Genomic DNA, 27,566 nt, shown 5'->3' on the forward strand with positions numbered 1-27,566 from the left:
AGGGGCCCTGGGGGCAGGGCTGCGCGTCAGGGGGCATGCAAGGGCGGCAGGACGAGGGCATCTGGTGGGGGCCGGCGGGCAGTGCAGTGCCGCGTGCGGCGTCCGTCGCCGCCGAGCGGCGGGGAAGGCGCAGCAGGATGTGCAGCGGCCATGGGAACAACAGCCAGGCCCTGCAAGGCCTCCTCCGGCTGAATTGCACTACTCCCGACGGGCACAGCGGCAACTACTACAGCCGCGCAAGCGCATGTGCCTACGACGTGCGAAAGGCAAGCAGCGCAGTTGAAAAGCCCAACGCACCCTCCATGAGTGCTGAGTGCCGCAGTTGGGGAGAGACTCAGGAGCGTCAGGGGCTCTGCAGCGTCCGCAGCACAGCAGCAATGGGGTGGCGTTTGCTTATGGGCGCCCATGGGCTCCGGGAAGCCAGGCGGGCCGCCGTGGCGCGCCAGGCAGGCAGGCGGGCAAGGGCGGCGCCGCCAACCGGCAGCGGGGTTTGTGCAGATGATTTCACCGATTGCCCAGCAGCTGCGAAGGGCAGGATTGAAAAGGATCTTCAGCTCCTGGACAGGTCGGTGACTGCACTGACAGCAGGCACATGAGGCGCCTCGGCGCGTCACAGACTGCCGTCAACCCGGCCTGCCCCTAGCCGTCAACCCTGCCACTGCTGCCCTCATCATTGTTACGGATTCTTAAACAGTAAATGAGATCATCGGCAAAAGGATGCCGGTTGGAGGAAGTAATAGTGTAAGACAGGCACAGATGATGCCAAAACTGCATTTATGGCAAGGAAACTCTGTTGAGGGGGGCGACAACTCCCCGCAACTGCAGCTGCTGCCGTGCAAGGTCGTCGCAAAACTGTTGCAGAGCCGCAAGGAGCTCCACGGGCCGCTCAATGTGCACCGCATGGCCGGCGCCCGGCACCAGCACCACCTCCACCTGCAAGATCGGTGCTGCTGCCTGGGTGGGGCCGCCAGCCGTCATCCGCAGCTCTGCGGCCAGCCTCTCTGCCACACCCACAAACTTGGCGTCCTCCCCGCCAGCCACCAGCAGCAGCGGGGGCAAGCGGCCGCCCGCCGCCGCCGCCGGCAGCTCCTGCCACAGGCTGGGCGCACGGCCGGGGGAGGCTGCCGCCAGCACCGTCGCCAGTTGGCAGGCGTCGCCGCCGCGCCGCCGCTGCGCCAGCATGGCCTGGAAGCGAGGGCTGGACCGCAGCTGGACCCACAGCGGCAGCTGGTACCAGTCATGCAGGAAGCTGTCCAGGCCGCCGTGGCGCAGCGCGGCGGCAAGCGCATCGTCCCGCGCGGCGCGCTGCGCACGCTCTGCTGCACCCGGCAAGCCCGGAGTGCCTGCAAGAAGGAGTCGGGGGGGCACAGCACACAGAAGTGGTTGTGTCGGAGCGGGTTGCAGGTTGGGAGCAGCAGGGAGGAGGGCAAACGAGGCCTATCACCGTGCCGGCCTCGCAGGGCAGCTGTGTCGGCAGGCAAACAAGAGGCCAGCTCACACACATGCCCTGCACCACGCCCACACAACACAACACAACACACACCTGAGACGCTGGCGACTCCCGAGAAGAGGTGGGGCCAGCGGGCGGCCAGCAGCAGGGCCAGGCGCGCCCCTAGAGAGTACCCCACCAGCAGGCAGCCCTGCAGGCCCTCCCGCTCAACCAGCGCTGCCACCGCCTCCGCCGCAGCCTCCAGGCTGTGTGCCGCCTGCGGGTCGCCCGCCTCGGCCGCAGCCGCAGCAGCCGTGCCGTTGCTGCCATTGCTGGTAGCTCCATTGCCGTTGCTGGCGGAGCCATGGCTGGGAGTCAGGACTGTGGAGGCGCCGTGGCCGGGCAGGTCGAGCGCCACACAGCGCCGCTCCAGGCCGAGGGCGTGCATCACGGGCAGCCAGTCGCCCGCTGCGCCCAGGAAGCCGTGCAACAGCAGCACCGGCGGCTGGTGGCCGGCGCCGCCCGCAGGCGAGGCTGCCGCCACGGGAGGCAGCACCTCCAGCAGGCTGAAGTGGTAGCTGCCGCTGGAAGTGGCCACGTGGCAGCGCCGCCGCTGGGCACGCTGCCGGGGCGCCTGCTCCGGCGCCTGCTGCGCGTCCAAGCCCAGAGCCAGCGCCGTGCCGCTGCTCACCACAGCCTCGGCAGCAGCCATGCTGATGTCCATGCCCTGAATGCTGGCGCTGCCGCCATCGCCGCCGCTGGGGCCCGTGCGTGGCTGCAGCAGCAGCTGCGCGGCCGCCGCAGGCAGCAGGTCCTGGGCAAACCAGCTCTGCGTGGCGAGGCCGTGGTGCATGGGGCCGCCTCCGCCGCCAGGTGCGCCTCCATCCACCGCCGCCGCCAGCTGCGCCAGCTGGGCGATGCCCAGGCTGGTCTCAAAGGCGGAGCTGACCACAGCGTGCAGGCCGTGCAGCTGCGCCCAGGCCGCCAGCTCAGCGGCGCGCTCGTAGCCGCCCAGCACCGCCGGCTTCAGCACCAACGCCACCACCCCCTCGCACAGCGCCTCGGCGGCGGCAGCCCCGGGTCCCACCAGCCCTGCAGCGGCAGGTGGGAGCAGCACGAGTGGCAGCGGCGCTTGCTGGGTACCTAAACAGCAGAGCACCAAGCCCCCACAATCGCACGACACACATGTGCCAAGCAAATTGGAGGCCAGGATGCGGCCGCAGCCCCGGCACAACACACCACCACCACTGCTCTAGTCCACACCCAGCACCCCGCGGCTTCCTGCGTGCCACCCACCTTCATCCACCGACTCATCCAGAGCCAGGGGCAGGCCAGTGCGGCGGTACAGCTCAGGCAGGTCGGCGGTACATGCCACCGGCTCCTCGACGTACTGCAGATCCGCCGCCGCCGCCGCCGCGCCAAACTGCACCAGCAGGTGTTGCAGCACAACGGAGGCGGGGCCTTTACCATGGGAGGCCAGCTCCTGGTGCAGGGAGCAGCTGCCAGGCAGGCATGAAGAATGAAGCAGTACACACCCGCAGCAGCTCCGACCCGCTTTCCACCCACCTGCACCGCCTGCTCCAGGCTCCAGCGCCGGTTGGCATCAGCCCGTAGTGCCACGCCGGGGCCCACCGCCTGCCGTATGGCCAGCACCGCCGCCGCATCCTGCAGAGGGTCGCTGCGCCGCCCCACCTTGACCTTGAGGGCGCTGAAAGGGTGGCGGGCCAGCAGGGCCACAGCCTCCTGCGCCGCCTCGGCGGGGCTGCCCTGGCAATCCAGCAGGCCATTCACCGCCACGTGCTGCTGCTGCTGCGCGCCGCCTGCCTCGGCCGGGCAGCCGGCCAGCAGGTGCGCCAGGGACACGCCGCGGTGCTGCGCCAACGCCAACAGCAGCGCAGCCTCCAGCCCGCACTGCACCGATGGCAGGAGCGACTCTGGGGCCACCCCGAGCCCTTGCTGCAACCAGTCCGCCAGCCTGCCCCCCAGCAGCGCTACCGTGAGGGGCACCGTCACAGCCGGGCGGCTGGGGCTGGGGCTGGCAGGCGGAGAGCTGCCGTTGCTGCCGCTGCCGCTGCTGCTGGGTGATCTGCTGTCGCCGCCGCCCGCCAGCAGCTGGCAGAGCAGCGCCAGCTGCTGCTCGGCTTGCTGCAGCGACTCGGCGTGCAGGCCAGGCAGCGGCGCCACCTCACCCACGCCGTGCACCGGGCCGCCGCCTGCCGGACCCTCCAGGCTGAGCTGCAGCAGGAAGCCCCGGCGGTGCTGCTGCTCGCCGGGCGCTGCCGCGGCAGTGGTCAGGGGGCGGGCCAGCGGCAGGCGGTACGCGTGGTAGCTGGCAGACTGTACCGCCAGCTCAAACGGCGCACAGGCCTCTGGCAGAAGCCCTGCTGAGGAGGAGGCCTCCGGCCCCGATGGTGGCTGCTCCAGCAGCCGTAGCGCGGCGCCGACTGCCTCCTTCACCCCAGCTTGGATCTCTCGGTGGCGCTGCAGGTTGCTGGTGCGGCTGGTCACCACCTCAATCACTGCAGCAGCCAGGTGGCAGCAGAGGATGCACGCCGTGAGTGGACAGACGCGAGAGCGCAAGGGCGCTGCCGCGCAAGCTGCTGCCTGCTCTCGGCAAGGCGCATGCGTGGTGGGGACGTGCTGCAGGCGGCGGCACGCACCGGAGTGTCGGTTGGATCCCCAGGCGGAGCGCAGCGCAGCGGGCAGGCCTTCAGCGGCGGTGACCGTCTGGTGCGGGATGCCGTGGGCACGGCACATGCCTGGCGGGGAGGCGAGGGGCAGGCGCGGGTGGGGCAGGTGCAAGGCAGTGTTCAGTCTGTGGGCGCGGGTGGCCGCACAGCAGCGGCAGCCGCTAGTGCTGCTTGATGAGGACAGCACCTTTCATTCGGTTCCCCAGCACACGACGCCTAACCACCAGACCCCACCCAACGCCCAGCCCAGCCATCCAACCCATGCCGACCCCTGCCCCCATCCCACACACCAACACACACAGCCCTCCCACCCCCCACCCTCACCCTCCAGGTCCACGTGCTGCGGCGTGGCCCACAGCGGGGTGAACACATCCTCTGGCAGCGCCTCGGCGATGGGCAGGAATGAGAAGATGCCGCCGCCAGCATTGTTGATCAGCACCACCGTCAGCGGCGGCCGCGCCTCGCCTGCACGAGCGAGTGGAAGGGAGGAGAGGCGGCAGGCAGCCAGGGAGGCGCGCGCGAAGGTCAAGACGAGCAGGAGGCAAGCGAGGGCAAGGCAGAGCGGCAAGGGCACCCGCGCCGCCGCTCCGCGCAGCGGCGGCCGCAGCAGGAATGAGGATGCTGGAAGCAAGGGACTCCCGCACGGCTGGCACCTCTCCGGTGCGGGCCCCGTGGCAGTGCATGGCTCCTCCACAACGGCTCACCCGACCGCAGCAGGTTGAGGCCGTTGATGTCATGCAGGAATGAGATGTCGCCCACCACAAGAGTGGAGCCCCGACCCAGGCCGTCGGCAAAGCCCGCGGCTGCACGCAGCAGGCGGCGGCACTTGAGCGGTAGGGCAGCCATGACGGACGCAGGGCAAGCAGCGGCTGGCAGCCAGGAGTGGGGCAGCGCAGGCTTGCGGCAGGCAGCGCGGAGAGGCAGCCAGCGTAGTGCAGCAGGGGACTGATATGCTGCGGCATCAGACCCACACGCCCGTAGGGGCGCCCACCTGTGGATAGCACGCCGTCGATGCCGCTGGCGCCGCGGTTGGCGGCCACAGGAGCTCCCAGCCCCGTAGCCACCACGCCCTGCTGCGGGGTGGGGCCCTGCCCAGCCCCGCCGCCGGCGCCGCCAGCCAGGAAGGTGCCCTCGGCAGAGCTCGCTGCTGCTGCTGCTGCCGCCGCCGCTGCCGCTGCTGGCGCTGGGCAGGCATACATGTCCAGGTCTCGGATGGGCATGCTGTTGCCCACAAACAGGCCCTCCCCGGGGGGCAGCTGCTGCGACAGCGCCCGCGCCACATGCGGCTCGGTAAGCTCTGGCATGCGGGTCAGGGCGGCATCCACAGCGGCCGAGGCCTCCCCGTCCAGCAGCTGCAGCAGGCGGCAGTAGCGGCGCTGCTCCCAGCGCCGCTGGAGCTCCGTCGCCTCTGCTGCGCCGCCGATGGTGCTGCCGCTGGCGGCGGCGGCGCCTGAGGCGTCCAGGTGCGCCGCCACCGCGGCCGCCAGCGCCGGCAGCGGCGCCTGGAGGCGGTGCGACAGCAGGTGGAACTGGTCGTGACGCTTCGGGCTGCGGTCAGCCAGGAGCCACCGCAGCGGGCGCCCTTGCTGCCGCCCGTGCTGGCTGCTCTCCTCCCCGCCTCCGCTTTCTTCTTGCCACGGCTCTGTGCAGCACCACTCCAGAAACTGGGCGGTGCGCTTGGATGTGAGGTGGCCTCCCAGCTGCAGCACAACGTCGGGGCGCAGCGCCGCCCACTCCGACCGGTCTGCCAGCAGCAGGTGGTCAAAGTGGTGGATGACGGCGGTGGGGCCTGGGGCAGGCGCTGAGGTGGCGTCACCGTGGACGGATGAGCTGGCGCCAGGCGGGCCCACACCCGCGCGCAGGCCGGACAGCACGTCTGCAGCCACCGGCCACCCCAGCAGCGCCGCCAGCTGCGCCGCCGCCACCACGTCCTCGGGGTGCGCCAGCTCAGCAGCCACTATCAGCCCCCGCCGCGCCCCCGCAATCGCCCGCAGCGCCGCCACGGCCGCTGGATCCGCCGCCAGGCTGGCAGCCGCCAGTGGGCCCGCAGCCGGCTGCAAGGTAGCCACCGATGTGAAAGGTGCGTCACCGGCCTCCCAGTGTTGCAAGCCCTGCAGGCAGCTGCGGTCCCAGTCCCCCACATCCACAGGCGCCAGAGGCTCCCTGCACACAGCAGGGCGCAGGCGGTTGTTGTCTTGTACCAGCCATCATGCACATGCCCGGATGGGGCTGCACCGGCCGGCCGTATCAGCCACAATGCCGGCCGACAGGGGCAGGCAGAGTCAGGCAGCGCACCGCGGGCCCAGCGCCGCCACCACCGCAGGCGAGGCCCTCACCTGAACTGGCAGTTGATGTGGACGGGGCCCGGAGGCAGCCCCGTGGCGCGCTGCACCGCCGTGTCGACCGCCGACAGCACCAGCCGCGCGGGCAGCGCGTCGTGCGGGGCCGGCAGGTCGGCGTGCCACCTGGCGTACCCTCCAAACAGCTTCACCTGGTCCACCGTCTGGTTGGCGCCCGTGTCCCGCAGCTCTGCGGGGCGGTCCCCAGTCAGCAGCAGCAGCGGCACGCCGCTCTGGCTGGCCTCCACCGCCGCGGGCAGCAGGTTGGCCACGGCGGTGCCGGAAGAGGTGATGACGGCGGCGGGGCGGCCGGTGGCGCGGCCGTGGCCCAGCGCCCAGAAGCCCAGAGAGCGCTCGTCTGCGGGGGAGTGCCGGGGAGAGTGTGGGGGGCAAGTGGGCAGGCTGGGGAGGTGCGGGCAGCGCAGGTGCAGGCCGGTGCTGTGCCCGCTGTGCACGCCGGCGTGGGCAGCAGGAGGCTGGCATTTGCGCCTCCCACCTATGCAGGGCACGATGCGGGCGCGCGGGTGTTGCGCCACAGCCACGGTGAGGGGCGAGGAGCGGGAGCCTGCGTGGGGGCGCACACACAACACCGTCGGCGTCACGCCAATACCAAATGTATGCGTTTATCACCACTCCATTGGCTCGATTTGTTACCCCAGTTGCCATGCCTGTCGGCTGCAGCTCAGGCCGGCGACGGCGGCACCAGCTTCTGCCTGTGGCGACAGCCAGCGGCTTGCGGGGCGGGGCGCTGCTGGGCCGCGCTCACCTGGCGCGACGCAGAAGGTGCTGCAGCCGAGGCGGCACAGCTCCTCCACCAGCAGGCGGGCCCAGAGGGTGTTGACGTTGGGCGCGGCCGCCAGCGGCGGCACGCCCTGCAGCAGGCGCTCGTACTGCCTGACCTTGAGGTCCAGCTCAGCCCACTCCTGCGTCGACTCAGACCCCCCCACAATGCCCACCCCCGCGAAGAGAGACACCAGCGTGGCGGGCGAGGAGGGCCCAGCAGCCAGCGGCGCCGCGGAGGCGCCGCCGCTGCTGCCGCCGCCGGCCGCCGACTGCGGGCCGGGGCCGGCCGCGGCGTGGCTGCCACGCCGCTGCGCCAGCTCTCCGGCGCCTGCCGCGTCGGCGCCGCCGCCGGGCTGCACCAGCGCGGAGCGAATGGCGACCACAAACTCTGCAGCGCCGTGGCTGATCCAGCCAAAGGGTCCCGCATAGTAGCCGCGATCAAAGGGCTCGGCGGCGGCCAGCAGGCCCAGCGCGTCCTCCCGCGGCCGGCCGCACACGGCGGGCGTGGGGTGCAGCGCGGCCAGCAGGCGTGCATCGCTGGCGCCCGGCTTGAGCTGCGGGGCAGGGGATCGCGCATGACGTGTGTTGAGATGTTGGCGTTGGAGCGGCGGTGGGGTGAGGCATTCAGCCGGAACGAGAGCGAGGCTCGCCCAGTGAAAGCCGGGTGTGCAAGGGCAGCCCACAGCACGTACAAGCTGCCCGGCCGCCCAACCACACTACTATCAATCAGCCCGTCTGCGTAGTGCAGCCTCCAGCCAGGCAGCCATGCAGGGAGGCAGGGAGGCTCACCTGTGCCGACAGCTTGCCGTACAGGTGCTGCACCGCGCCCTGCTTCAGCACCGACTTGGCCACGTCCACCTGCACCGCCTCACACACGCTGCCCAGCGCGTGCTGCACCCAGTCCCGCACAACAGTGAACTCCACGTGGTCCTTGTGGCTGCGCAGCAGGTCAAAGGCCAGCCAAAAGTCGCGCTGCACGTCGCCGCCTGCGCAGGGATGGCGCGGCAGAGGGGGGCAGCCACGGGCCAGCCGGGGGAAGCGTAAGAGGTATGGCGAGGCGGCTGGCACGGCGCGGAGGGCCCGTCGTGCCTGCTGCTGCTGAGGCCTGGCGCAGCGGGCTGCAAGATGCACTCCGGCAGCGGCGGCGACTGGCGCAGGCAGGTAGGCAAGGCAGGCATGCAGGCGGCGCGGCGGGCGCCCGCACCTGCCCCCCTGGCGCGCGTGCCGGCCACCGCCTCGCTGGCCACGGCGGTGCCGGTGCGGGTGTAGAGGCACTCGGGCGTGGATCCCAGGAAGGAGGCTCCAGAGGGCATCTGCAGCAGAGGAGAAGGCGCAGCGGAGGAGGAGGGGGTGGTGGTGGGAGGGGGCGGCGGCAGGGGGATCGGATAGGCGCCCAGCCCAGGTGATGGGCGCATGCAAGGCAGGCCAGCTGGTGCCGACACCACCAAGGCATGAGGCACCACCAAGCAGCGAGGCCGGGGCCTAGCCAGCTGGGCCAAGCAACAGGAGCTGCAGCCGCAGCGGCGGCGGCAGCAGCGGCTTGCCTGCAGCATGAACTGATAGGCGCGGGGGTCTCTCTCCTGCAGCGCCTCGAGCAGAGCCAGGGGGCCCACCCGCCCGCGGATGCTCACATCGGTGCGTCGCGCCAGCACGACCTTGGTCAGCCCGCCGTCCTGCGCACAGGGCAGGGCCGGGCGGGGCTGTGGGATGGAACACACACAAGCATACCCACCGCAAGGCGGCGAGCGGTGGTTTCCACACCCACCATGCCGGCAAGCCCCTGACCGGCGGCAGGCAGCTGCAGGAAGCGGCGCGGCGGCCAGCTGCTGCAGCAAGCTTGCAGCGGGCGCACCTGCGGCGACGCAGTGACATGGAACCCGCCCTCCACCGCCGCCAGCAGATCGTCCAGGCCCTCCTGCCCGTTCAGCAGGTACTCCTCGCGGGCCGCCTCGGGGCAGATCTTGAGCATCGGAGTGCAGGCATCCACAGACGGCGTGCCCGCCTCCTCGCCCTGCGCCGCCGCCGCGGCCGCGGCGGCAGCAGCGTCGACGGCGGCGCCGACCGCCAGCTCAGCGTGCGTGCCCTCCATCAGCCGGTGCCAGCCGGCCTCGTCGGGGACGTGGCGAGAGGCCAGTCGCTGCAGCTTGAAGGCGCCGGCCGCGGGCGCCGCGGGGGCCTGCACGGCATCCAGCGCCGCCGCTGCGTCCATGGCCGCCGCCGCCGCCGACGCAAAGCCCACCGCGGCGGCGCTGCTGCTGCTGCTGCCGCCGTCGCCGCCGCTGCTGGTGCTGGCGGCGGCAGCTGGCGGCGGCGCTGCGTGGGCGGCGTCCCAGGCCACCGTGCAGGCCAGGATGCAGCAGCCCGAGGCCTCCAGGAACTCCAGGCGCGGGATGAGGAAGCAGTAGGAGCCAAACTCTCGCCACTCGGGCGACGGCGCCTGCTCCGCATGGAAACGGGAGCCTCCAAAGGCGCGTATGCGAGGCCAGGCCGCCGCCCCCACCAAGAAGCGCTGCATGTCCAGCACCACGCCCTCGCCCAGCGCCTGCCCCGGCGCGCCGCGCCACAGCCAGGCCGCGCCCGCGCCCGCCACGCTGGCCGCGCCGGCCGAGGCCGCCCCCGCCGCCGCGCTGCCCTCGGTGTCGGCGGCGGTGGTGCGCCGTGGGGAGAAGTAGATGCGTGGGTGCAGCAGGGCGGCGCAATCGGCTGCTGCCTCGGGCTGGCCGCGCAGCCACCACAGTGCCTTGACGCCCTGCGGCAGCGGCACCTCCAGCCGCACTAGGCCGCTGGCATAGGCCCCAGCTTGCGCGGGCACCTCCAGCACCGCCGCACGCAGCTGCTGCACTGCCGCCGGCAGCGACGTCTGCGCCGGTAGCGTGCGTGCCGTCACCAGGGCTACTGGAGGCTGCGCTGGGGAGGCATCCACTGCTGGCGAGGCTGCCGCCGCGGCAGCGGCGGCGCCTGCTGGTGGCGGCGGCAGCGCAGCCTCCAGAGCCCCCGTGGACTGTGCCTCCAAGCTTTCAGCTGCTGTGGCATCAGCTGCTGCTGGAGCGGCGGCGCTCTGCGCAGCCGCTGTGCAATGCACGGGGCGCTGCTCTGCGGCTGCCCGGCCCCTGGGTGTCGGCGGCAGTGGTCGGGCCCTGCAAGGTGGTAGTGGCGGCGGCGGCGGCGGTGGGGTTGGCAGGGTGGGGCGGCAGCGCGACGCGCATTTGCTTAACGCATCACTGACATCAGCATCATCTCTCTTGGCAAAACGCCCACCTTGCCAGTGCCCCGGCCCCTGTCGTCAGGGGTGTCCGCCCCAGCTGCACCATTCGTGCTGGCCAGCTTGCGAGCCGCTTCTAATCTGAATATAGGAGGAATGGGGGATGCATGTGCCACAGCGGGCGCAACAGGGGGCGATAAGGGGTGTTTTGCGGGCAAGCTAAAACGGCGGGCCGCCTGCCCTTTATAACCAAAGCCTGCAGTGATGCGGGTGTGCAGCTGCACAATCGGCAGGGGCAACCGCAAGCATCGGGTCAGGAGATTAGGAGATGGCCAGTACAGGCGGTACGCATGTGCCCAAAGAAGGGGAGCGACAGGTGCGGCGCCGGGGAAGTGGCCTGTGTCGTTGGGCTGTGTGCGGGCTGTGCAGAGCCTCCAGCGCATTGGCAGCACCTCCCGACCGACAGCCAGCGGCAGCGTGCCGCGATGGAGGTCGACGCTGTCTCTGAGAATGTGGCCCAGCCCTCCAAGGCACGGGGGATTTGAACATGGGGGCAGGGCGGGTGCCGCCGGCTGGCTGTCGGAAGGAGCGAGCGCTGCGTCATGGCTCTCCGGGCGCTGCTGGCGGGTCTCGATGCTGCGGCTGGAATCACTGGGGTGGCACCTATGCAGATGGATGCCGACTGGGCGTTGCCGCCGCCAGCTGCCGCCGCCAACCAGCCGCCCACCCTGCCCCGTTGCTCTCTGCAGGGCGGCAAGGTCAAGGCCGCCAAGGCGCCCCTGGCGGTTGCCAACAAGGGCGGCAAGACGATTGAGGAGACCTACCAGAAGGTTACGCAGGTGCGCTGGCTGATGGCAGGGAGGCCGGGGGGCTTGCTGCCTGCCTCCCTGCCCCCTGCCCGATGCCCACTGCCGCCAGCCCTGCCCTCGTGAGTGCCTCCATCAACCCACCCGGCGGCTCGTTCACCGTGCCGCCGCGCCACAGGTGGAGCACGTCCTGCTGCGCCCCGACACGTACATCGGCAGCACCGAGCGGCAGCAGCAGCAGCTGTGGGTGCACGACGGCGAGCGGATGGTGCACAAGAGCATCGACTTCGTGCCCGGCCTGTACAAAATCTTTGACGAGATCTTGGTCAACGCCGCCGACAACAAGGTCCGGGACGCAAGCATGGACACACTGCGGGTGGACGTGGATGCGGTGAGCTGGGTGCTGGGACGCGGCGGGCACGGGGCTGTGGTGCGGGCATGTGCAAAACCTCTGCTGCACACAGAGAAATGCAGCCGTCTGCATCCGGGCACGGCCTTTCCTCGCTGCTCTCGTGTCGCTCGGCACGCGCTCGCCTGCTCACCTTCCGACCCGCACGCCCCACCCTCCGCGCCACCGCACCCGCTGCAGGACAAGGGCTCCATCAAGGTGATGAACAACGGGGCTGGGATCCCGGTGGAGGTGCACAAGACGGAGGGCATCTACGTGCCGGAGCTCATCTTTGGCAACCTCCTCACCTCCTCCAACTACAACGACAACGAGAAGAAGGTGGGAGGGGGCAGGACGGGGGCTGGGCAGGACAGGACAGAGTGGGGCAGGGGGCTCCCGCAAGTGCACCGGGTCCGGGGAGCTGGCGTGCAGGTGGCCCTGCGGCAGGCCTGCCTGAGGCTCTGGGGAAGAGCAGAGCGGGACCTTCCTTTGGCTGCACCTGCCTGCCTGCCTGCCTGCCCACCCTACCTGCCTGGCTTGCCGCTCGCAGGTGACGGGCGGGCGCAACGGGTACGGCGCCAAGCTGGCCAACATCTTCTCCACCAAGTTTGTGGTGGAGACGTGCGACGGCAAGCGCGGGCGGCGCTACAAGCAGACCTTCACCCAGAACATGTCCAAGAAAGGGCAGCCCGTCATCACGTGCGTGGCCGCCTGCTGCCTGTCGGTGTGTGTGTGCATGTGTGAGGGGGGATGTGGTGGCCGCGGGCTGGGTTGTGTGGTGGTGGGGTGGTGTGGTGTGGTGGTTGGTGGGACTGGGGAAGGACTACAGACGTGCGGCCCAGCAGGTGTGGCAGCATGCTGGGGTGCATTTCAGGCCGGGCGGCCTCCCTGCCTGCGCCCCCAGCGCCCACCCTGCGCGCCTCGCCCCGCCTGTCCCTTCCCGCGCACCCCGCAGCGACTGCAAGGCGGACGAGAACTGGACCTGCATCACCTTCTACCCTGACCTGGCGCGCTTTGGCATGGAGGACCTGGAGCAGGAGTCGGTGGAGCTGATGCGCAAGCGGGTGTATGACATGGCGGGGCTGCTGGGCAAGACGGTCAAGGTGGGTGTGGGGAGTGGGGTGGCGAGCGGCGCCCGCTCAGCTTCCTGCCTGCTGCTCACCCCCTGCACCCAAGCTGCAGGTCTTCTACAACGGCCAGCGCCTCAAGGTGAAGTCGTTCCAGGAGTATGTGGACATGTACCTGGGCCCCAAGGACGAGGGCCCCACGCGCGTGTACGAGCGCATCTCAGACCGCTGGGAGGTGTGCATCGCCCCCACCGAGGGCCAGTTCAACCAGGTGGGTGGGTGGGTGCGGGTGGATTGGAGGGAGCCGGAGGGGGAGGGGGAGGAGCAGAGGTTGACTGATGGCAGCTGTGTAGGGGAGGTGGGAGAGGAGAGGTGAGAGCAGGGCGGCACTCGTGAGAGAAGGGGGCTGGGCCAGGGAAGGAGCCTGCATGTGCCAACTCCTCCCACCCGCCCGCCTGCCTGCACAGGTGTCGTTTGTCAACGCCATCTGCACCAGCAAGGGCGGTACCCACGTCAACTACATCTCAGACCAGGTGGGGCCTGGCTGCAGCCCACACACCCTTCTAAAACCTACCGGCTGTCCTGCCTTCCCTGCCTCGCTCACCCTCCGATCACCCCCTGCCCTCCCGCTGCACTGCAGGTGGTTAAATACCTGTGTGACATGATCAACAAGAAGGACAAGAAGGCCAACGTGAGCTGCACCGCTGCCTGCTTCTCTGCTTGCTCTGCCCAGTCGTGCATTGCACCAGAGCTGCTGCCATGGGCCATGCTGCTGCTGCTGCCTCTCTTGACCCGTGCATCCCTGCTGCTCCCCGCCGCCCCTCCCTTCGCAGGTCAAGCCCTTCATGGCCAAGAACTACCTGTGGGTCTTTGTCAACTGCCTCATCGAGAACCCCGCCTTTGACTCCCAGGTGGGCAGAGTCGGCAGCAGCAAGCAGAGGGCAGGACCCTGGGAGACGACCCGGACTCACCAGCGGCTCGCACTGCGCCCCTGCCATCGTGGTGTGCCTGCTCGCCTTCCTGTGCCTCACCGCTTCCACCGCGCCATCTTCCGCTGCCCCTCATCTGCAGACCAAGGACACGCTGACGCTGCGGGCCAGCAGCTTTGGCTCCAAGTGCGACTTGCCCGACGCCTTCCTGAAGAAGGTGGCCAACTGTGGCGTGGTCAACTCCATCCTCTCCTTTGCCTCCTTCAAGGCAGACAAGGAGCTGAAGAAGGGAGACGGAGCCAAGCGCCAGCGCCTCACCGGTGAGTGGCACACTGTTTCTGTTGACCACAGGACCAGGCAGCCGGCAGCAGTGGCCACAGTCTGCAGTGCTGCTGGAATTCGGCAGGGCTTTGGTTGCTACTGTGGGACCAGGGGGCCTGTGCTGCTGCTGCCTGCTGCCCTCTTAACAACCCACTCCCCTGGGTTGAAACTCCTCTCCCCCTTCTGCTGCCCGCAGGCATCCCAAAGCTGGAGGACGCCAACGACGCGGGCGGCCGCAACAGCGCAGGCTGCACCCTCATCCTCACCGAGGGAGACTCGGCCAAGTCGCTGGCGGTGGCGGGGCTCAGCGTGGTGGGGCGCGACCGCTTCGGCGTCTTCCCCCTCAGGTGCGCAGCGGCGGGGGCTGGGTAACTGCTGGGGATGATGGCCAGGAGGGTCCTGGACAGAGCCAGCTCACACATCAGCTGCCAGGGTCTGAGGCGCCGCAGTGCACCCACACCGCGCCTGGCCCTTCCGTCGCCCTTCCCTCCGCCCAGGGGCAAGCTGCTGAACGTGCGGGATGCCAGCGCTGCCCAGATCACCGGCAACGCCGAGATCCAGAACATCAAGCAGATCCTGGGCCTGCAGCACGGCAAGGTGTACACTGACGCCAAGAGCCTGCGCTACGGCCACCTCATGATCATGACGGATCAGGTGTGGGGCTGGGGCAGGCTGTCGGTTGGAGCCAGGCAGGGCAGGGACAGCCAGGCAGGGCAGGGACGCAATGGTGTCCCGTCCCAGACTCTACAGTTGCCAAGGCTGGCAGCGGGCACTTTGCCGCGCTCCCTCCCTCCCTCGGCCCACCCTCGCCGTGCGCCCTCGCCGTGCGCCCATGCCTGCTCTCAGGACCACGACGGCTCCCACATCAAGGGCCTCATCATGAACTACTTCCACCACTTCTACCCCTCCCTCCTTAAGCTGCCCGGCTTCCTGGTGGAGTTCATCACACCCATCATCAAGGTACGCCGGAGACATCCTGGCTGAAAAGGGGAAGAGAAGCAGCCCTGCCAAGTGTGTCCCACCAGCTGTCAGAACGCCAGGCCCGCCAGCCTGGCCTGCCCCTCCTGCTGGCGTCCCACGCCACGCCTCCCTGGCGCCGCCCCAAGCCGTGCCACAGGCCACCAAGGGCAAGGAGACCATCAGCTTCTACACCATGCCCGAGTACGAGGAGTGGTCGGAGACGCACAACACGCGGGGCTGGACCATCAAGTACTTTAAGGTGGGTTGTGCGGGTGGGGCGCTGCGCATGCTGTGGTTGCCCACGCCGAGCTGGCTGAGGAGGCGGCCGCCTCCCGTTTCGGGACAGCGGCTGCCTGCTGGCGTGGCAGGGACTGCCATGATGCCATGCCACTTCACTGCTTTACCAGCATCCTCTACCATCAAAACAGCCCCTACACCACCTCCCCGCAGGGTCTGGGTACTTCCACCGCCGACGAGGCCAAACAGTACTTTGCCAACATCCAGTCGCACCGCAAGGAGTTTGTGTGGGACGGTGGGTGGCCGGCTGCTGGCGCCTGGCCTGTCTGTTTGCCGCAGCAGCTTTGAAGGCACCCCGGCTGTGCGGTGCGGCCGGGCCTAGTCTGCCGCTGGGAGCCCCACCGCCACCAGCGTCACCGGTCTGCCTTCCCCCGCCTTGCTTTGGCTCGCCTCGCCTGGCTGCAGGCGATGCCGACGGGCAGGCGCTGGAGATGGCGTTCAGCAAGAAGAAGGTGGAGGACCGCAAGCAGTGGCTGCAGGCCTTCTCGCCCGGCACCTTCCTGGACCACACCGCTGACACCATCTCCTACTCCCAGTTTGTGCACAAGGTGTGTTGGTGTGTGGGAGGGTGCCATCAGGGAGGGCTCTGGGTAGCTGAGTTGTTGGGTTGGCATGGCCCAAAACCCGCGCTCAGCACAGATGGCTGCTCGGCGTCCCAGCAAGCTGCTCTGACCCGTCTCCAGCTGGAGGTCCCGCTCCCAAACCCCGCCCGTCGGTGGGGTTCTGCCCCGCCCATCTGCCCCACTGCCTGGCGCTCCCCCTGCCCATGCTGCTCTGCCCTCAGGAGCTGATCCTGTTCTCTCGGGCCGACCTGGAGCGCTCCATCCCCAACATGGTGGACGGGCTGAAGCCGGGGCAGCGCAAGATCATGTTTGCCTGCTTCAAGCGCAACCTGAAGACCGACGTCAAGGTGTCGCAGCTGTCGGGCTACGTGTCGGAGCACTCGGGTGAGGTGGAGGCCTGAGTCAGGCTGGGGTTAGGGCACTGAGCGGCGGGCTGCAGGAGCTGTTGCCTGCCAGCTGGAGATACTGTTGCCCCCAGGGGGCTGCTGGACCCCACTGCTCACCCGCCGCCCTTGGTGCCTGACGCGTGTGCCTGCCTGCCCCCCTCCCTGCAGCCTACCACCACGGCGAGGCCTCGCTGTCGGGCACCATCGTGGGCCTGGCCCAGGACTTTGTGGGGTCCAACAACGTCAACTACCTGGTGCCGCAGGGTGGGTGCAGGCTGCGGCCTGCGGGTCTGGGGCTGGGCTGGATGGCAGGAAGGCTGGCAGGGGGCTGGGAGCGAGCGCAGCACCAACTCGGGGCCACCAGCTGTGTTCCTTATCCGCGTGCCTGCCTGCCTCCTGGCCTGCAGGCCAGTTTGGCACGCGGCTGCAGGGCGGCAAGGACGCCGCCAGCCCCCGTTACATCTTCACCCGCCTGGCGCCGCTCACCCGCCACCTGTTCAACGAGCACGACGACCGCCTGCTGGCATACCTGAACGAGGAGGGGCAGAGCATCGAGCCGGAGTGGTGGGTGGGGCTGCGCGGGCCTGGGGGTGCTGCATTGGAAGGGCAGCGGCTTGCCGGACCTGTGCAGGATAACCTGTGAGGATTATCCACCAGCCGGCCATCCTGTGGCGCTGAAACTGCCTCTCGTCAGGCCTCCTTGCTGCCCTCGCCTGCCCACCCTGCTGCGCGCCCCCTGCCGCAGGTACATGCCCGTTGTGCCCACGGTGCTGGTGAATGGCGCAGAGGGCATCGGCACCGGCTGGTCCACCTCCATCCCCAACTTCAACCCCCGCGACATTGTGGCCAACCTGCGGCTCATGCTGGACGGCGAGCAGCCCGTGGCGATGAAGCCGTGGTACCGTGGGTTCAAGGGCACCATCGAGGAGGTACGACCACTGCACAGCACGTGGTACAGACCCTTATTCTTTCGCGTTCCAGCGGCAAGAGCAGGGCCGCCGCCTGGGAGCTGGGTGGCACCGGCGAGGCCAGCACGCGCCCAGCTCAGGCCCCATTGTGCGTGGCCACCTGTGGACCCCCCCACGCCACCTACCGCTGCCTGCCACCACCCTTACCGCTGCCCCGCAGGTGCCCACCAAGACCAGCGGCAAGTCGTACCAGATCTGTGGCGTGATCAACCAGGTGGACGACACCACCCTGGACATTACAGAGCTGCCCATCCGCAAGTGGACGCAGGTTGGCGTCCTTTCCTCTCCCACCCTGGCACTGAGGCCTGCTCTCGTGCCAGCTGCTGGCATGGGACAGCTCTGGCGGGGATGCCTGCAGCGCCGCCACGCTCGCGTGGCTTCACCGGCGTGTGCCTGCCGCCCCCGCCCCTGCCTGCCTGCCTGCTCGCTCGCCACAGGACTACAAGGAGTTTCTGGAGGAGATGGTGAAGCCGGAGGACAAGAACGCCACCCCCTTCATCCAGGACTACAAGGAGTACCACACGGGTGGGCGGGGAGGGAGGGAGGGAGGGTGAGGGTTGTGTGTGTGTGTGTGTATATTTGTGTGCGCGTGCGTGCACGCGTCATCCAGGACTGCCACACCCCGGCGCCCTGTTGCCTGACGCCCGCCCCGCCTGCCGTGTCCTCCTGCTGCCTTCAGACCTGGTGGTGCACTTCCGCGTCACGCTCAGCGAGTCCAAGATGCGCGAGGCGCTGGCGGCGGGGCTGCTGGACAAGTTCAAGCTGAAGACCAAGATCTCCACAGGTGGGCGAGGCGGCATGGCGGGCTGGCGGGCGAGGCAGGCCGCAGGGCACCAAGCTCTGTGCCTGCTGCCGGCCTGTGCCTGCTGGCCTCCGCGTACTCCCCACACCCCTCATGCTCGTCTCCAAGCCTCTGCCTTGCTGGCCCACCTCCACACCCGCACACCCCCTTTCTCTGACGTCGCCCTGCGCTCCACCCCCAGGCAACATGATGTTGTTCAACGCCGAGGGCGCCATCCAGAAGTACGCCTCCCCCGAGGACATCCTGCGCGACTTTTACGACCTGCGCCTCGCCTACTACGTCAAGCGCCGCGCAGCGCTGCTGCGGGTGCGCCACGCTGTGCTCTGCTGCTGGTCACCGGCGGGGCCGGGGACCATGCCGGCCCGCCGGGGGAATGCTCTGTCATCTGTTTGGCTGTTCTGAGCTGCTGCACAGGGCTGGGGTGGCATTTGGGCTGGCTGCTGCATGCTCCTCAGGCTGGGCTGTGCTGAGCAATGCCGACACACACACATACACATGCAGGCTGCCGAGGCCGACCTGCTGCGCATCAGCAACAAGGTGCGCTTCATCCTGGCGGTGGTGGGCGGCCAGCTGAAGCTGAGCAACCGGCGCAAGAAGGATGTGGAGGGCGAGCTGGAGGATGAGGGCTACGACAAGCTGCCAAATCAGAAGAAGGCGGCGCAGCAGGTGGGCGGCGCGGTGGGTGTGTTTGGTGGGTGTGGACGAGGCCTGCCGGCTGCACATGCAAACAGCTCGACAGGCCGTGCCGCAACGTCAGGCTGGCGCTTGGATGGCTACCAAAGCGGCGCCTGCCTCCCGGCCCATGCACGTCGGCCGCTGGCCTACCACCGTCGCACTCAATCAGCTCCTGCCCCTCCTGCTCCCCCCGCAGGCAGCCATCGACGAGGGCGAGGATGGCGACGGCGAGGGCGGCGCCTCAGCGCCCGCCTCCTACGACTACCTGCTGTCCATGCCTCTGTCCAGCCTGACGCTGGAGAAGGTGCAGGCGCTGCAGTCGGAGTCGGAGGACTGGCAGGCAACTGTGCAGCGGCTGCGGGCCACCACGGAGAAGGACATGTGGCGGTCAGACCTGGACGCGTTTGAGATGGTGCGCCTCGTGTGCCCTAGGGGCCGTTGGGCAGCAGGGGGCAGGCGGTTGGGGCTGGCTGGTGCTTGGGAATTGTGGTGGTGGTGGTGGGAATTGCCCCGGGGCATGGCAGTGGCAGGGATGCTGCCGGTCGGACGTGCATGCCAGGGAGTGCCTCGCTGCGCTGAGGTGCACGCTGAGCTGTGCCCTGCCCTGCTGTTCCCCTTCTGCAGGCGCTGGATGGGTTTGATGAGGAGGCGGAGCGCAAGGGGTCGCAGCTGGTGCGGCAGCAGGCGCGGGCCAAGGCAGGGCAGAAGGCACAAGCAAAGAAGGCGGCGGCCAAGAGCAAGGGCAAGCGCAACCAGTGGAGCGACGACGAGAGCGACGCCGACCTCTCCAGCTCAGAGGGTGGGCTGGCATGCATGGATGGATAGGCGGATGGAGGCGGTTGGAGGGGCGGTAGTATGCTGCAGGAGTGGGCTGGTGGCGGCTTACGTGTTGGTGGGTTGAACTGCCCTGCCTGCCTTCAGACGATTTCGATGACTCTGAGGATGAGCGCCCGCAGCCCAAGAAGGCGCCAGCGCCTCGTCAGCGGGCCGTGCCAGCACCCCGCGCCGCGCCTGCGCCTTTGGGCGCCACCAGCATGCAGATCAGCCAGCAGACGGGCGCCGCTGCGGCGGGCACCAAGAAGCCGGCAGCGGCTGCACGCAAGCCGGCTGCAGCCAGGCCCAAGGCTGCGGCAGCTAAGCCGGCGGCCAGCCGGCAGGAGAGCGAGGAGGAGGAGGAGGCGGCGCCGGTGGCGGCGCCACCGCCACCACCGGAGGAGGAGATGAGCCTGCTGGCTCGCCTGGCTGGCCGCATGGGCAAGCTGGGGCTGAGCCCCGGCGGCCCTGCCGCCGCGGCGCCCACGCCCTCTGCCAGCCGTGGCACAGCGGCCACGGGTGCGGGGGCGCGGCCGGGCCGTGCAGCCGCCGCCGCTGCGGCCAAGAAGACGGCCAAGGTGGTGGTCATCAGGTGCGTCAGCTGGGCTGCCAGTGGGTGCGCTGTGGTGGGTTGCAGCAGCTGAGCCTTCGGGTCGCTGTATAGCTGCTGCACACGGCTTCTGATGAGAGCTGCGTCGTTTGGCTGGCTGGCTGGTTGGGTGCAGCGAGGATGAGGATGAGGAGAGCGAGGAGGAGTCTGAGTCTGAGCTGGAGTTCAGCGACGACGACGACGAGGTGTGGCTGCTGCTGCTGGTGCTGCCCACCTCCTGCTGCTGCCCTTCTTCCTCCGTGATGTTATTGTTTTATTGCCGCCGCAACTGCTGCCATGCCTGGGGGTCGGGCGTCTGTCGGGCCGTGCTGGCAGCCTGCCACCCCGGCTGTTCCCAGCTGTCTCAGCCCGGTCTTTGCACGCCATCCTGCGCAGGTCAACAGCCCCGCCGTCAAGCCGGAGCCCAAGAAGCGCAGCAAGCCGGAGCCCAAGAAGACGCTGGCAGCCAAGGTGTGCCGCCTGGGCCGGGAGCCTGGGGCAGAAGTGGTCTATGGCTCATCAGCAAGCCCCGGCTGGCAGTGTCCTCCCTCCATCCCCACCCACTTGCTCGACTTGCCAGTGCATTCACTCTCCCGCCCGCCCTCCCCTCCAACCAACCCGCAGGCCATGGCCAACACTAGCAAGCCCAGCGGCAGCGGCTCCTACGACTTCGACCTGGCCAACGAAGAGGCGGCCTCGCCCGTGCCAGCGCCCAAGGCCAAGGTATGCGCGCGTGTGTGTGTGTGTGTGCGCGTGCGCACACTGGGAGGAGAGCAGCGGCTGGGAATGGGACCTGGGTGGCACAGGGGTGGATGAGCTGGTGCTGGTGCTGGGTCAAAGCGGCCCACCACCTCCTTTCATGCAGTGCCGGCATGCTCATACCTAGGCTACTACTGTGCGAGTGTGTTGCTGAGCCTGCCGTCACCCCGCCCTCCTCCCCGCCGCAGGTCCAGCGCATGCGCCCCAGCCCCTTCAACAAGAACTCGGGCAAGCCCAAGGCGGCGGCCGCCGCCGCGCCACGCCCGGCCAGCAACCTGGGCAAGAAGGCGGCGGCGCCCGCGGCGGGCGGCAAGGGCAAGGGCAAGGCTGTGGTGGATTCCTCCGACTCTGAGGTAGGTCTCCGCCCCTGTGCCCCGTGGCTGGCCTGCTGCCATTACTGCGCAGCGGGCGGCGCCTGCCACCGGGCCCCCTCCCTGTCCTTGCCGGGCACGACGTGGGCGTGGGAGTGGCACATCCTCTCCAGCAGCGCCCATGCCTTCCACCCTCCTTTTGCTCCGCTCTGCCTTCCCGCCCGCCCTCATGTCCTCTTTCCATCTACCACCCTCTTGCAGGACGAGGACGACGTTGTGGACATGACCATCTCCCCCGCCCCCGCCCGCCAGGTGGCGCCCCGCCGCGCGGCGGTCAACAAGCCGGCGCCCAAGTACAGGGAGAGCGGCAGCGAGGAGGAGGAGAGCGAGAGCGAGAACGAGTCGGACTATGCCCCCTCCGACTGACATGCTGGCGGAGGGAGGCGCCACAGCTGAGCGCCAGCAGCGGCAGCTGGGAAAGCTGCGGCCCCGCCGCGCGAGAGAAGCAGGTTGCAGAGACAAGCAACGTCCTGCTGTGTTGTGTGTTCACCCCAGCTGTTGTTTTGGCAGAGGGGCGCCCCTGCGGTTAACACCTCGGATTGGGCGCCAGGATTGTGAGCTGCTAGCAAAGCACACCTACAGGTGTCACCAGGCAGCTGGATTTGCAGACAGGTATTAAATACTAGTGCAGGACATGTGTTGGCAGCACGTACATTTGGCAGTCAGTAACCGCACAGAGGGATTCAGGCAAGGGGGGTGGCAATTCAACTAGCATGGGGGTGCTGCAGGGGTGGGGTAGAGGCAGGATGGGGCGCTATAAAATAGTAGGCACGAGTACTCTAACCTACTGCACTGAACGTGGAAATGGCGAGCGATGTACGCTCGTGCAGCGATGCAAGTGCAGGCTGGGAAATGGGGCTTCGAGACGGAGCCGCTGTTCCGCGCACCCCGCCGCCTCCTCACTCATCCTCTGGGCCGGTGGCGGGTGCGGCGGCGCGGCTGGCAGTCACAAAGCGGTCCACGCCCCTCAGGTCCCTCCTCACCCGCACGTCTTCAAACGCCAGCTGCTCCCTGCCCGGCACGCCGCTGCCCCCGGTGATGCCGTCTGCGGGGCCACAGCCGCCCAGCGCGCTGCGCCGCATGTGGGACAGCAGGTCGGCGATGTAGTGTGCCTGCTCGCCTCCCGCCGTCTCCAGCGCCAGGAAGCCGCCGGGCTGCAGGCGGCGGGCGGCCCCCATGCAGATGGGTAGCAGGCAGTCGATGCCCAGGCCCTCGCCGCCGTGCAGCGCCAGGTGCGGCTCGTGCCTACGGAGCATGGGGATACCCTCGTATGAAGTTCGAGGCACATGCATGCGGGAGGCCCGGCCAGGGCCTCAAAATCGCGTGCTGCACTTCTACTGCTGAAGCAGCAGGGGAGTGCAGCTGGCGGTGTGGCCTCAGGGCACAGAGGCAGCAGAGGAAAGAGACTGCCCGCCTGTGCGCCCACGCCCTGCCTCCGAGCGCACCTGCCCACCTCCGCCTGCAGGCTGGGCATGTCTGTGGAGCGGATGTAGGGCGGGTTGCTGACCACCCCGGCCAGCTGGGGCATCCCCGCCGCCTCCAGTGGCTCAAACCAGCTGCCCTGCAGGCAGAACAGGGCAGCACAGGTGGATGGCGGGCAGTGGCTGCCCTCGCACCAGACAGCGCAGATTCGATCATGGCTGTGCAGCAGCCGGCATGGCAGGCGCTGGCCAGGAAGGCACGCGCCGAGCCTTGCCTGGAGCGGCGAGACGCGCTCCCCCACGCCCAGCCTGCGCGCATTGAAAGCCGCATACGACAGCGGCACTGGGCTCAAGTCAACTGCGTACACCTGCACAGCGCCAGGCAGGGGAGAGGACGCACGGGCAGTGAGGGTGCAGCGGCAAACAGCGGGCGCACAGGTCAGCAGACAATGGACAAGGCCCGGGACGGCGGCTGTGGGGGCACTGCAGCGCGGCTGTGGGCTGTCGCATACCGCCAGGCAGCGCGTGAAGCCCGTGCACCGCCTCGCCCACCTGTTGCGCCTGCGGCAGCGCCCGCGCCACCCCCACCGCCAGCGCCCCGCTGCCCGTCCCCAGGTCTGCCCAGGCGCCGCGGGCCAGCTCGGGGGCGGCGGCCACCGCCTCCTGCACAAAATCGATGACCAGCTCCGTCTCCGGGCGGGGAATCAGCACGCCTGGGCCCACTGCAGGCGGGCAGGCAAGCGGTTGGTGGGCAGCAGCAGGCCAAGGCATCAGAGCAAGTTAAGCGGGCGGGCGCCAGGACGGTGAACGGACGGCTTGCAAGAGGCAGCATACACGCTAGCCCTGCTGCCTCCTGGCAGGCCAGGCGGCCAGGATGTCACCTGACAGCACGATGTCCCGCCAGAAGGCGGTGGCGGTGAGGTACTGCAGCGGGATGCGCTGCTGCAGCCGCTGCTCCCACACCGCCTCTGCAGGCGCATGCGTCAGTGCATGCAGTGAATGCAGGAGATGTGAGGTCAGAGCAGCGGTCAGTACAGGGTCAGATGGCAGCCCCACGAAGGCAGGCTCATGCGCCACGTGTGGCTCGGCTCACCCAGCGAATGCAGCGGCCCCGCAGCTTCACCCGGTACTGGGCAGCGCCCACCCGCAACCCCTGCCGCCTCCTTCAGGTCCCGCTCCAGTTGCTGCCACCTGATGCTGCGCCAGTCGCCGCCGGGGCGCGCCCAGGCGGCCAGGGAGTCGTCCAGCAGCCAGTTCAGCTCTGTTTGCAGCATGATGGCAAGGCTGTGGAAGCCCGGAAAGGGGGGAGAGCAAGCGCGCGACGGTGGAGAAAGGGGCACCTGCACGAGCGGCGGATACTGCTCAAAGGCCGCCACACCTCCCCGCCCCCGCGCCAGGCCTCCTTGCCTGCAGGTCTTCCGCGGAGGGGCCCTCGTCCTGCTGCGCCCAGCTGTCCCCCACTGCCTCCACCTGCCGCTGCGCCGCCGCCTGCCAGGCCAGCAAGTCGCTGAGGGGCACGGCATGCCGCGCCTCGCGCTCACAGAGCGGCAGCTCGGGCTGAACCCCTGCTTCCTGGGCCGTCACAGCGGCCTTCCCCGCGCTGCTCGCAACAACGTGGAGGCGCCCCGCTCGGTGCGCAGCCTGGGGGGCGGCAGCGCACGAACGCAGACTGCCACAGCTCAGTATGGCCAGCGCCACGTCTGGAGACCAGCGGTGGACCTGCTGCAGCGCGAGCACGCTGTGCGCAAAGCTCAACGCTCGCTGCATGTTGCAGCAGCGCACATTCAGTTGACAGGCGGCGATGCAAGTGCCGGCGGGGAGGCAGACGCCCCGAAACCATCTTTGCCACCTCGCCGCCAGGCTGGCTGGCGGCAAAGCAGGGAGTGGCCGTCCCGTGCCTGTTCCTGTACCCTGGATGGCTGCATCCGTCTGGTACAGCCTCTCATCATCTCTTTCATGCATCATGGTCAATCGAAAGCAGCTGGGATGCCCATGCGTGGCACTTGGAAGCACCGGGTGCCCAGCGGGCAGCGGTGCTGGGTGAAGGTGACGCTTTGAACCTCCGCCATGCGGGCCCACTGCCTGCTGCAGAGTTTGTATCGGGAGCTGGTATCCTGTGCATTTCACTGGCTCGGTAGAAGACTTGCATGCATGCTCGCTCTGCCCAGTTTAACAGGAACACACCGTCGCCGACCGCCGCCGCCATGCCGCCAACTTTCCAACACCGCCTGGCGACTCCATTTGGGCATGCATGCATTTCTGAGTGTGCAATCCTTTCACCGGCAGCCCAGGACCCGGCAAGCCACGTGCATGTGCCCTGACATTCGCGTCTGCACTGACTGAGGCGCCAACATACTCGCTCTCTGCAAGCGGATAGCGCCGCTTAGCTGGTCCAGGCCGTGCATTCAGGCGGCGGCCGACATCGCGAGAATGGCGGCTGTGGAGTCCTGCAGCAAGTGAGCCCCAACTGCCCTGCTGCCGCCTCCACACGCAGAATGGGTGTCTGGATTGCACGGGGGCATACCGCATTGCCTCTGCGGCCGACACCACAAGGGCCGACAGTTGCCGCCGCCGCCGCCTCGAGCGGGTCGGTCGTTGCTGGGCACTGGGTGCTGCGGCAAGCAGATTTTGCATGATGCCATCATGCTGGCTACCCCTGAGCAGGCCCGCCGTGCCAGATGGCTTCACGGTGCGCACAGAGGGCAAGGCCAGCATCCTGCAGAGCGGCAACGACGTCTTCTTCAACCCTGCCCAGGTCATCAACAGAGACATGAGCCTGTCTGGTGCGCCCAGAGTGGGATGGGCCCGCCATAGGAACTGCATGGACCTACAGCTCCACATGCGCTGCAGCAGGCGGCGGATGCAGTCGGTGCGGCGGCGGCGCTGGGGCCCTGCTGGCTGCATCGCCTCACCTTGGCTGCTGCCCCACGCCGGCGCCACCTCCCCGCAGTGCTCAAGTACTTCATTGCGCAGCGGGAGCGTGAGATTGAGAGCGGGGCGGCCCGCAAGATGTTCCAGAAGGTCCGCAACGCGGGGCTGGCGGGCAAGGGCGCCGCGCCGCCGCAGGCGGGGGAGGGCATCAGAGTGCTGGAGGGGCTAGCAGCCTCAGGCCTGCGTGCCATCAGGTGAGCCCGTGCAGGCTGGTCCCGACGATATCTGACCGACTGCTGCGGGCGTGGGCGAGCTTGCGGCGGGCCAGGCTGACGACGGGAGGCCCCCCAGTGCTGCCGCAATGCCCCGGCTCCGACCTTCTTGCCGCCCGGCGGCCTGCCTGCTGCCCTGCAGGTATGCTGCGGAGCTGGAAGGTGTGCGCGAGGTGGTGGCAAACGACCTGGACCCCTCGGTCGTGGAGAGCATGAAGCGCAACATCGAGTTCAACGGCGGCGTGGCGAAGCAGAAAGTGACGCCCAGCGTGGGCGACGCGCGGCTCGCGTGCCTGCAGGTCGGCGGCGCCCGCCGCGCCGGCCGCCTGCTGGACCCACCCGCGCGCCTCCCTGCTCCTGCTTCCGGCGGGACTGTGCCTGCGCCCTCCCATGCACCTCAGCGACCGGTTGTGCCTACCTGCCTTGCCTGCCTGCCTGCCTGCAGAACATGGGGCTGTTTGATGCTGTAGATCTGGACCCGTATGGCAGCCCCTCCAAGCTGCTGGATTCGGCGGTACAGGCAAGGACCAGGTGGCAGCGTACCGCAGGCGGCGCGGCGCACTCCGGGCAGCTCCACAGCGCACCTCCTCCTCTGCCCCGCCTGCCTTGCCCGCCGCCTGCCTGCCTGCCTGCTTGCCCGCACAGCTGAAGCGCCGTGCCTGCATGCTGCAGGCGGTGGCAGAGGGCGGCTTGCTGCTGGTGACGGCCACAGACATGGCGGTGCTGTGCGGCAACAACGGGGAGGCCTGCTACGCCAAATACGGATCCTACCCCCTGCACAAGTGAGCGGTGCTCCGTGCTTGAGAGAGTGCGTGCCCTCGCAGTCTGTGTGCGAGGTGGGGCAGAGGTGCTCTGCAGCAGGCGCAGGGCGGGCCGAGGAGGGCCACCCGCCCAGCCCGCCGCTCCACACCGCCTCCCTCTTCCCACACCGTGCCGGCCCATGTATTGCCACCCCGTACCGCCAGGCCGTACTGCCACGAGATGGCGCTGCGCATCCTGCTGGCCAGCCTGGAGCAGCACGCGGCGCGGCACAAGCGCCACATCCGCCCCGTCCTCTCCCTCTCCATCGACTTCTACATCCGCATCTTTGTGAGGGTCTACACCTCGGGTGCGCCGCCTGCCGCGCAGCTGCCGGGCAGCTGCCGCGTGTGCTGGCCGCCAGGCTGGCGGGCGGGCGCGCGGCACCCGCTGCCCGATGCTAAAGCCTGAGGGAAAGCAGGGATGGCGAGCGCTCAGCGGCCCCAACCCACCGGCCCCCTGCTCGCCGCATGCCCGCCGCCCGCCTGCAGCCGCCGAGGTGAAGAACAGTGCCACCCGGCTGGGCTACGTGTGGCAGAGCACCGGCTGCGACTCCTTCTACTGGCAGCGGGTGGGGCGCAAGGCGGTCAAGGGGGGCGGCAACAGCGTCAAGTACATGCCAGGTGGGCGGCGCGCCAGCTGGCGGTACTGCAGGTGCAGCGACGCCCGGCTGCCGCCGCTCCTGCCGCGCCCTCGCCTCCCCCTGGCTGGCGGCTTTCCGGGCCCTCCCGACTGGCTGCCTTCCCTCGGCCGGCTGCCTGCGCGCCTGCCCGCAGGCGCGGGCCCCGCGGTACCGCAGCAGTGCCCCGAGACGGGCGCCGGCTTCCAGATGGGCGGCCCCTTCTGGGCTGAGCCCCTGCACGACCCCGAGTGGGTGGCGGGCCTGCTGGACCAAGTGCGGCGGGACAAGGAGAAGTGAGTGGGCTGGGCGCCCAGCGGGCGGGCGGGTGGTGCAATGCAAGGTGGGGCCTCGCTGCAGCGCTCGCCCATGCTCGCGCTTCCCCAAACCCTCGCCAGTCAGGCCTTTGTACTGCCTCTAACGTTCCCCCATGCTCCCCCTCCCCCCT

At 69.2% G+C, this 27,566-nt stretch overlaps 4 protein-coding genes across 4 annotated transcripts in view; 2 read left to right on the forward strand and 2 right to left on the reverse strand.

The window, feature by feature from the left end:
- Positions 1–774: 774 nt before the first annotated feature.
- On the reverse strand, positions 775–10,552 carry CHLNCDRAFT_137782 (hypothetical protein; the record flags this gene model as incomplete). The annotated part of the gene is made up of 16 exons (XM_005851383.1): positions 775–1,343; positions 1,544–2,521; positions 2,726–2,852; positions 2,996–3,948; positions 4,090–4,188; positions 4,444–4,584; positions 4,824–4,922; positions 5,111–6,282; positions 6,456–6,816; positions 6,955–7,023; positions 7,225–7,795; positions 8,031–8,227; positions 8,446–8,554; positions 8,855–8,914; positions 9,094–10,378; positions 10,500–10,552. 16 exons carry the CDS (start codon positions 10,550–10,552, stop codon positions 775–777), a joined length of 6,843 nt encoding a protein of 2,280 aa, XP_005851445.1.
- Positions 10,553–10,928: 376 nt separating this feature from the next.
- CHLNCDRAFT_137783 (hypothetical protein) lies at positions 10,929–21,503 on the forward strand (the record flags this gene model as incomplete). Its single annotated transcript, XM_005851102.1, has 34 exons — positions 10,929–10,955; positions 11,193–11,282; positions 11,428–11,640; positions 11,839–11,976; positions 12,188–12,336; positions 12,593–12,740; positions 12,820–12,975; positions 13,172–13,237; positions 13,345–13,395; positions 13,538–13,615; positions 13,776–13,953; positions 14,151–14,301; positions 14,452–14,608; positions 14,801–14,914; positions 15,072–15,173; positions 15,365–15,446; positions 15,617–15,759; positions 15,996–16,158; positions 16,329–16,424; positions 16,568–16,724; positions 16,906–17,089; positions 17,289–17,396; positions 17,566–17,653; positions 17,808–17,912; positions 18,112–18,236; positions 18,432–18,596; positions 18,802–19,017; positions 19,230–19,404; positions 19,527–20,010; positions 20,144–20,231; positions 20,404–20,478; positions 20,632–20,730; positions 20,955–21,119; positions 21,339–21,503. 34 exons carry the CDS (start codon positions 10,929–10,931, stop codon positions 21,501–21,503), a joined length of 4,701 nt encoding a protein of 1,566 aa, XP_005851164.1.
- A 533-nt stretch (positions 21,504–22,036) lies between these two features.
- Positions 22,037–24,325, reverse strand: CHLNCDRAFT_137784 (hypothetical protein; the record flags this gene model as incomplete). Its single annotated transcript, XM_005851384.1, has 8 exons — positions 22,037–22,382; positions 22,583–22,698; positions 22,861–22,926; positions 23,111–23,280; positions 23,440–23,526; positions 23,703–23,842; positions 23,937–24,065; positions 24,219–24,325. 8 exons carry the CDS (start codon positions 24,323–24,325, stop codon positions 22,037–22,039), a joined length of 1,161 nt encoding a protein of 386 aa, XP_005851446.1.
- A 1,314-nt stretch (positions 24,326–25,639) lies between these two features.
- The window catches only part of CHLNCDRAFT_29505 (hypothetical protein), a gene marked incomplete at its 3' end in the record, with an annotated part of 3,069 nt that continues 1,142 nt past the window's right edge, over positions 25,640–27,566 (forward strand). The window contains exons 1-7 of the mRNA XM_005851103.1: positions 25,640–25,683; positions 25,844–26,000; positions 26,147–26,221; positions 26,374–26,483; positions 26,667–26,809; positions 26,991–27,122; positions 27,276–27,414. Coding sequence (XP_005851165.1) covers positions 25,914–26,000; positions 26,147–26,221; positions 26,374–26,483; positions 26,667–26,809; positions 26,991–27,122; positions 27,276–27,414 — 686 coding nt within the window. The remainder of the gene's footprint in view (positions 25,684–25,843; positions 26,001–26,146; positions 26,222–26,373; positions 26,484–26,666; positions 26,810–26,990; positions 27,123–27,275; positions 27,415–27,566) is intronic.

This window comes from Chlorella variabilis (genome assembly GCF_000147415.1).
Source record: "Chlorella variabilis unplaced genomic scaffold CHLNCscaffold_2, whole genome shotgun sequence".
Classification (NCBI taxonomy): Eukaryota; Viridiplantae; Chlorophyta; class Trebouxiophyceae; order Chlorellales; family Chlorellaceae; genus Chlorella; species Chlorella variabilis.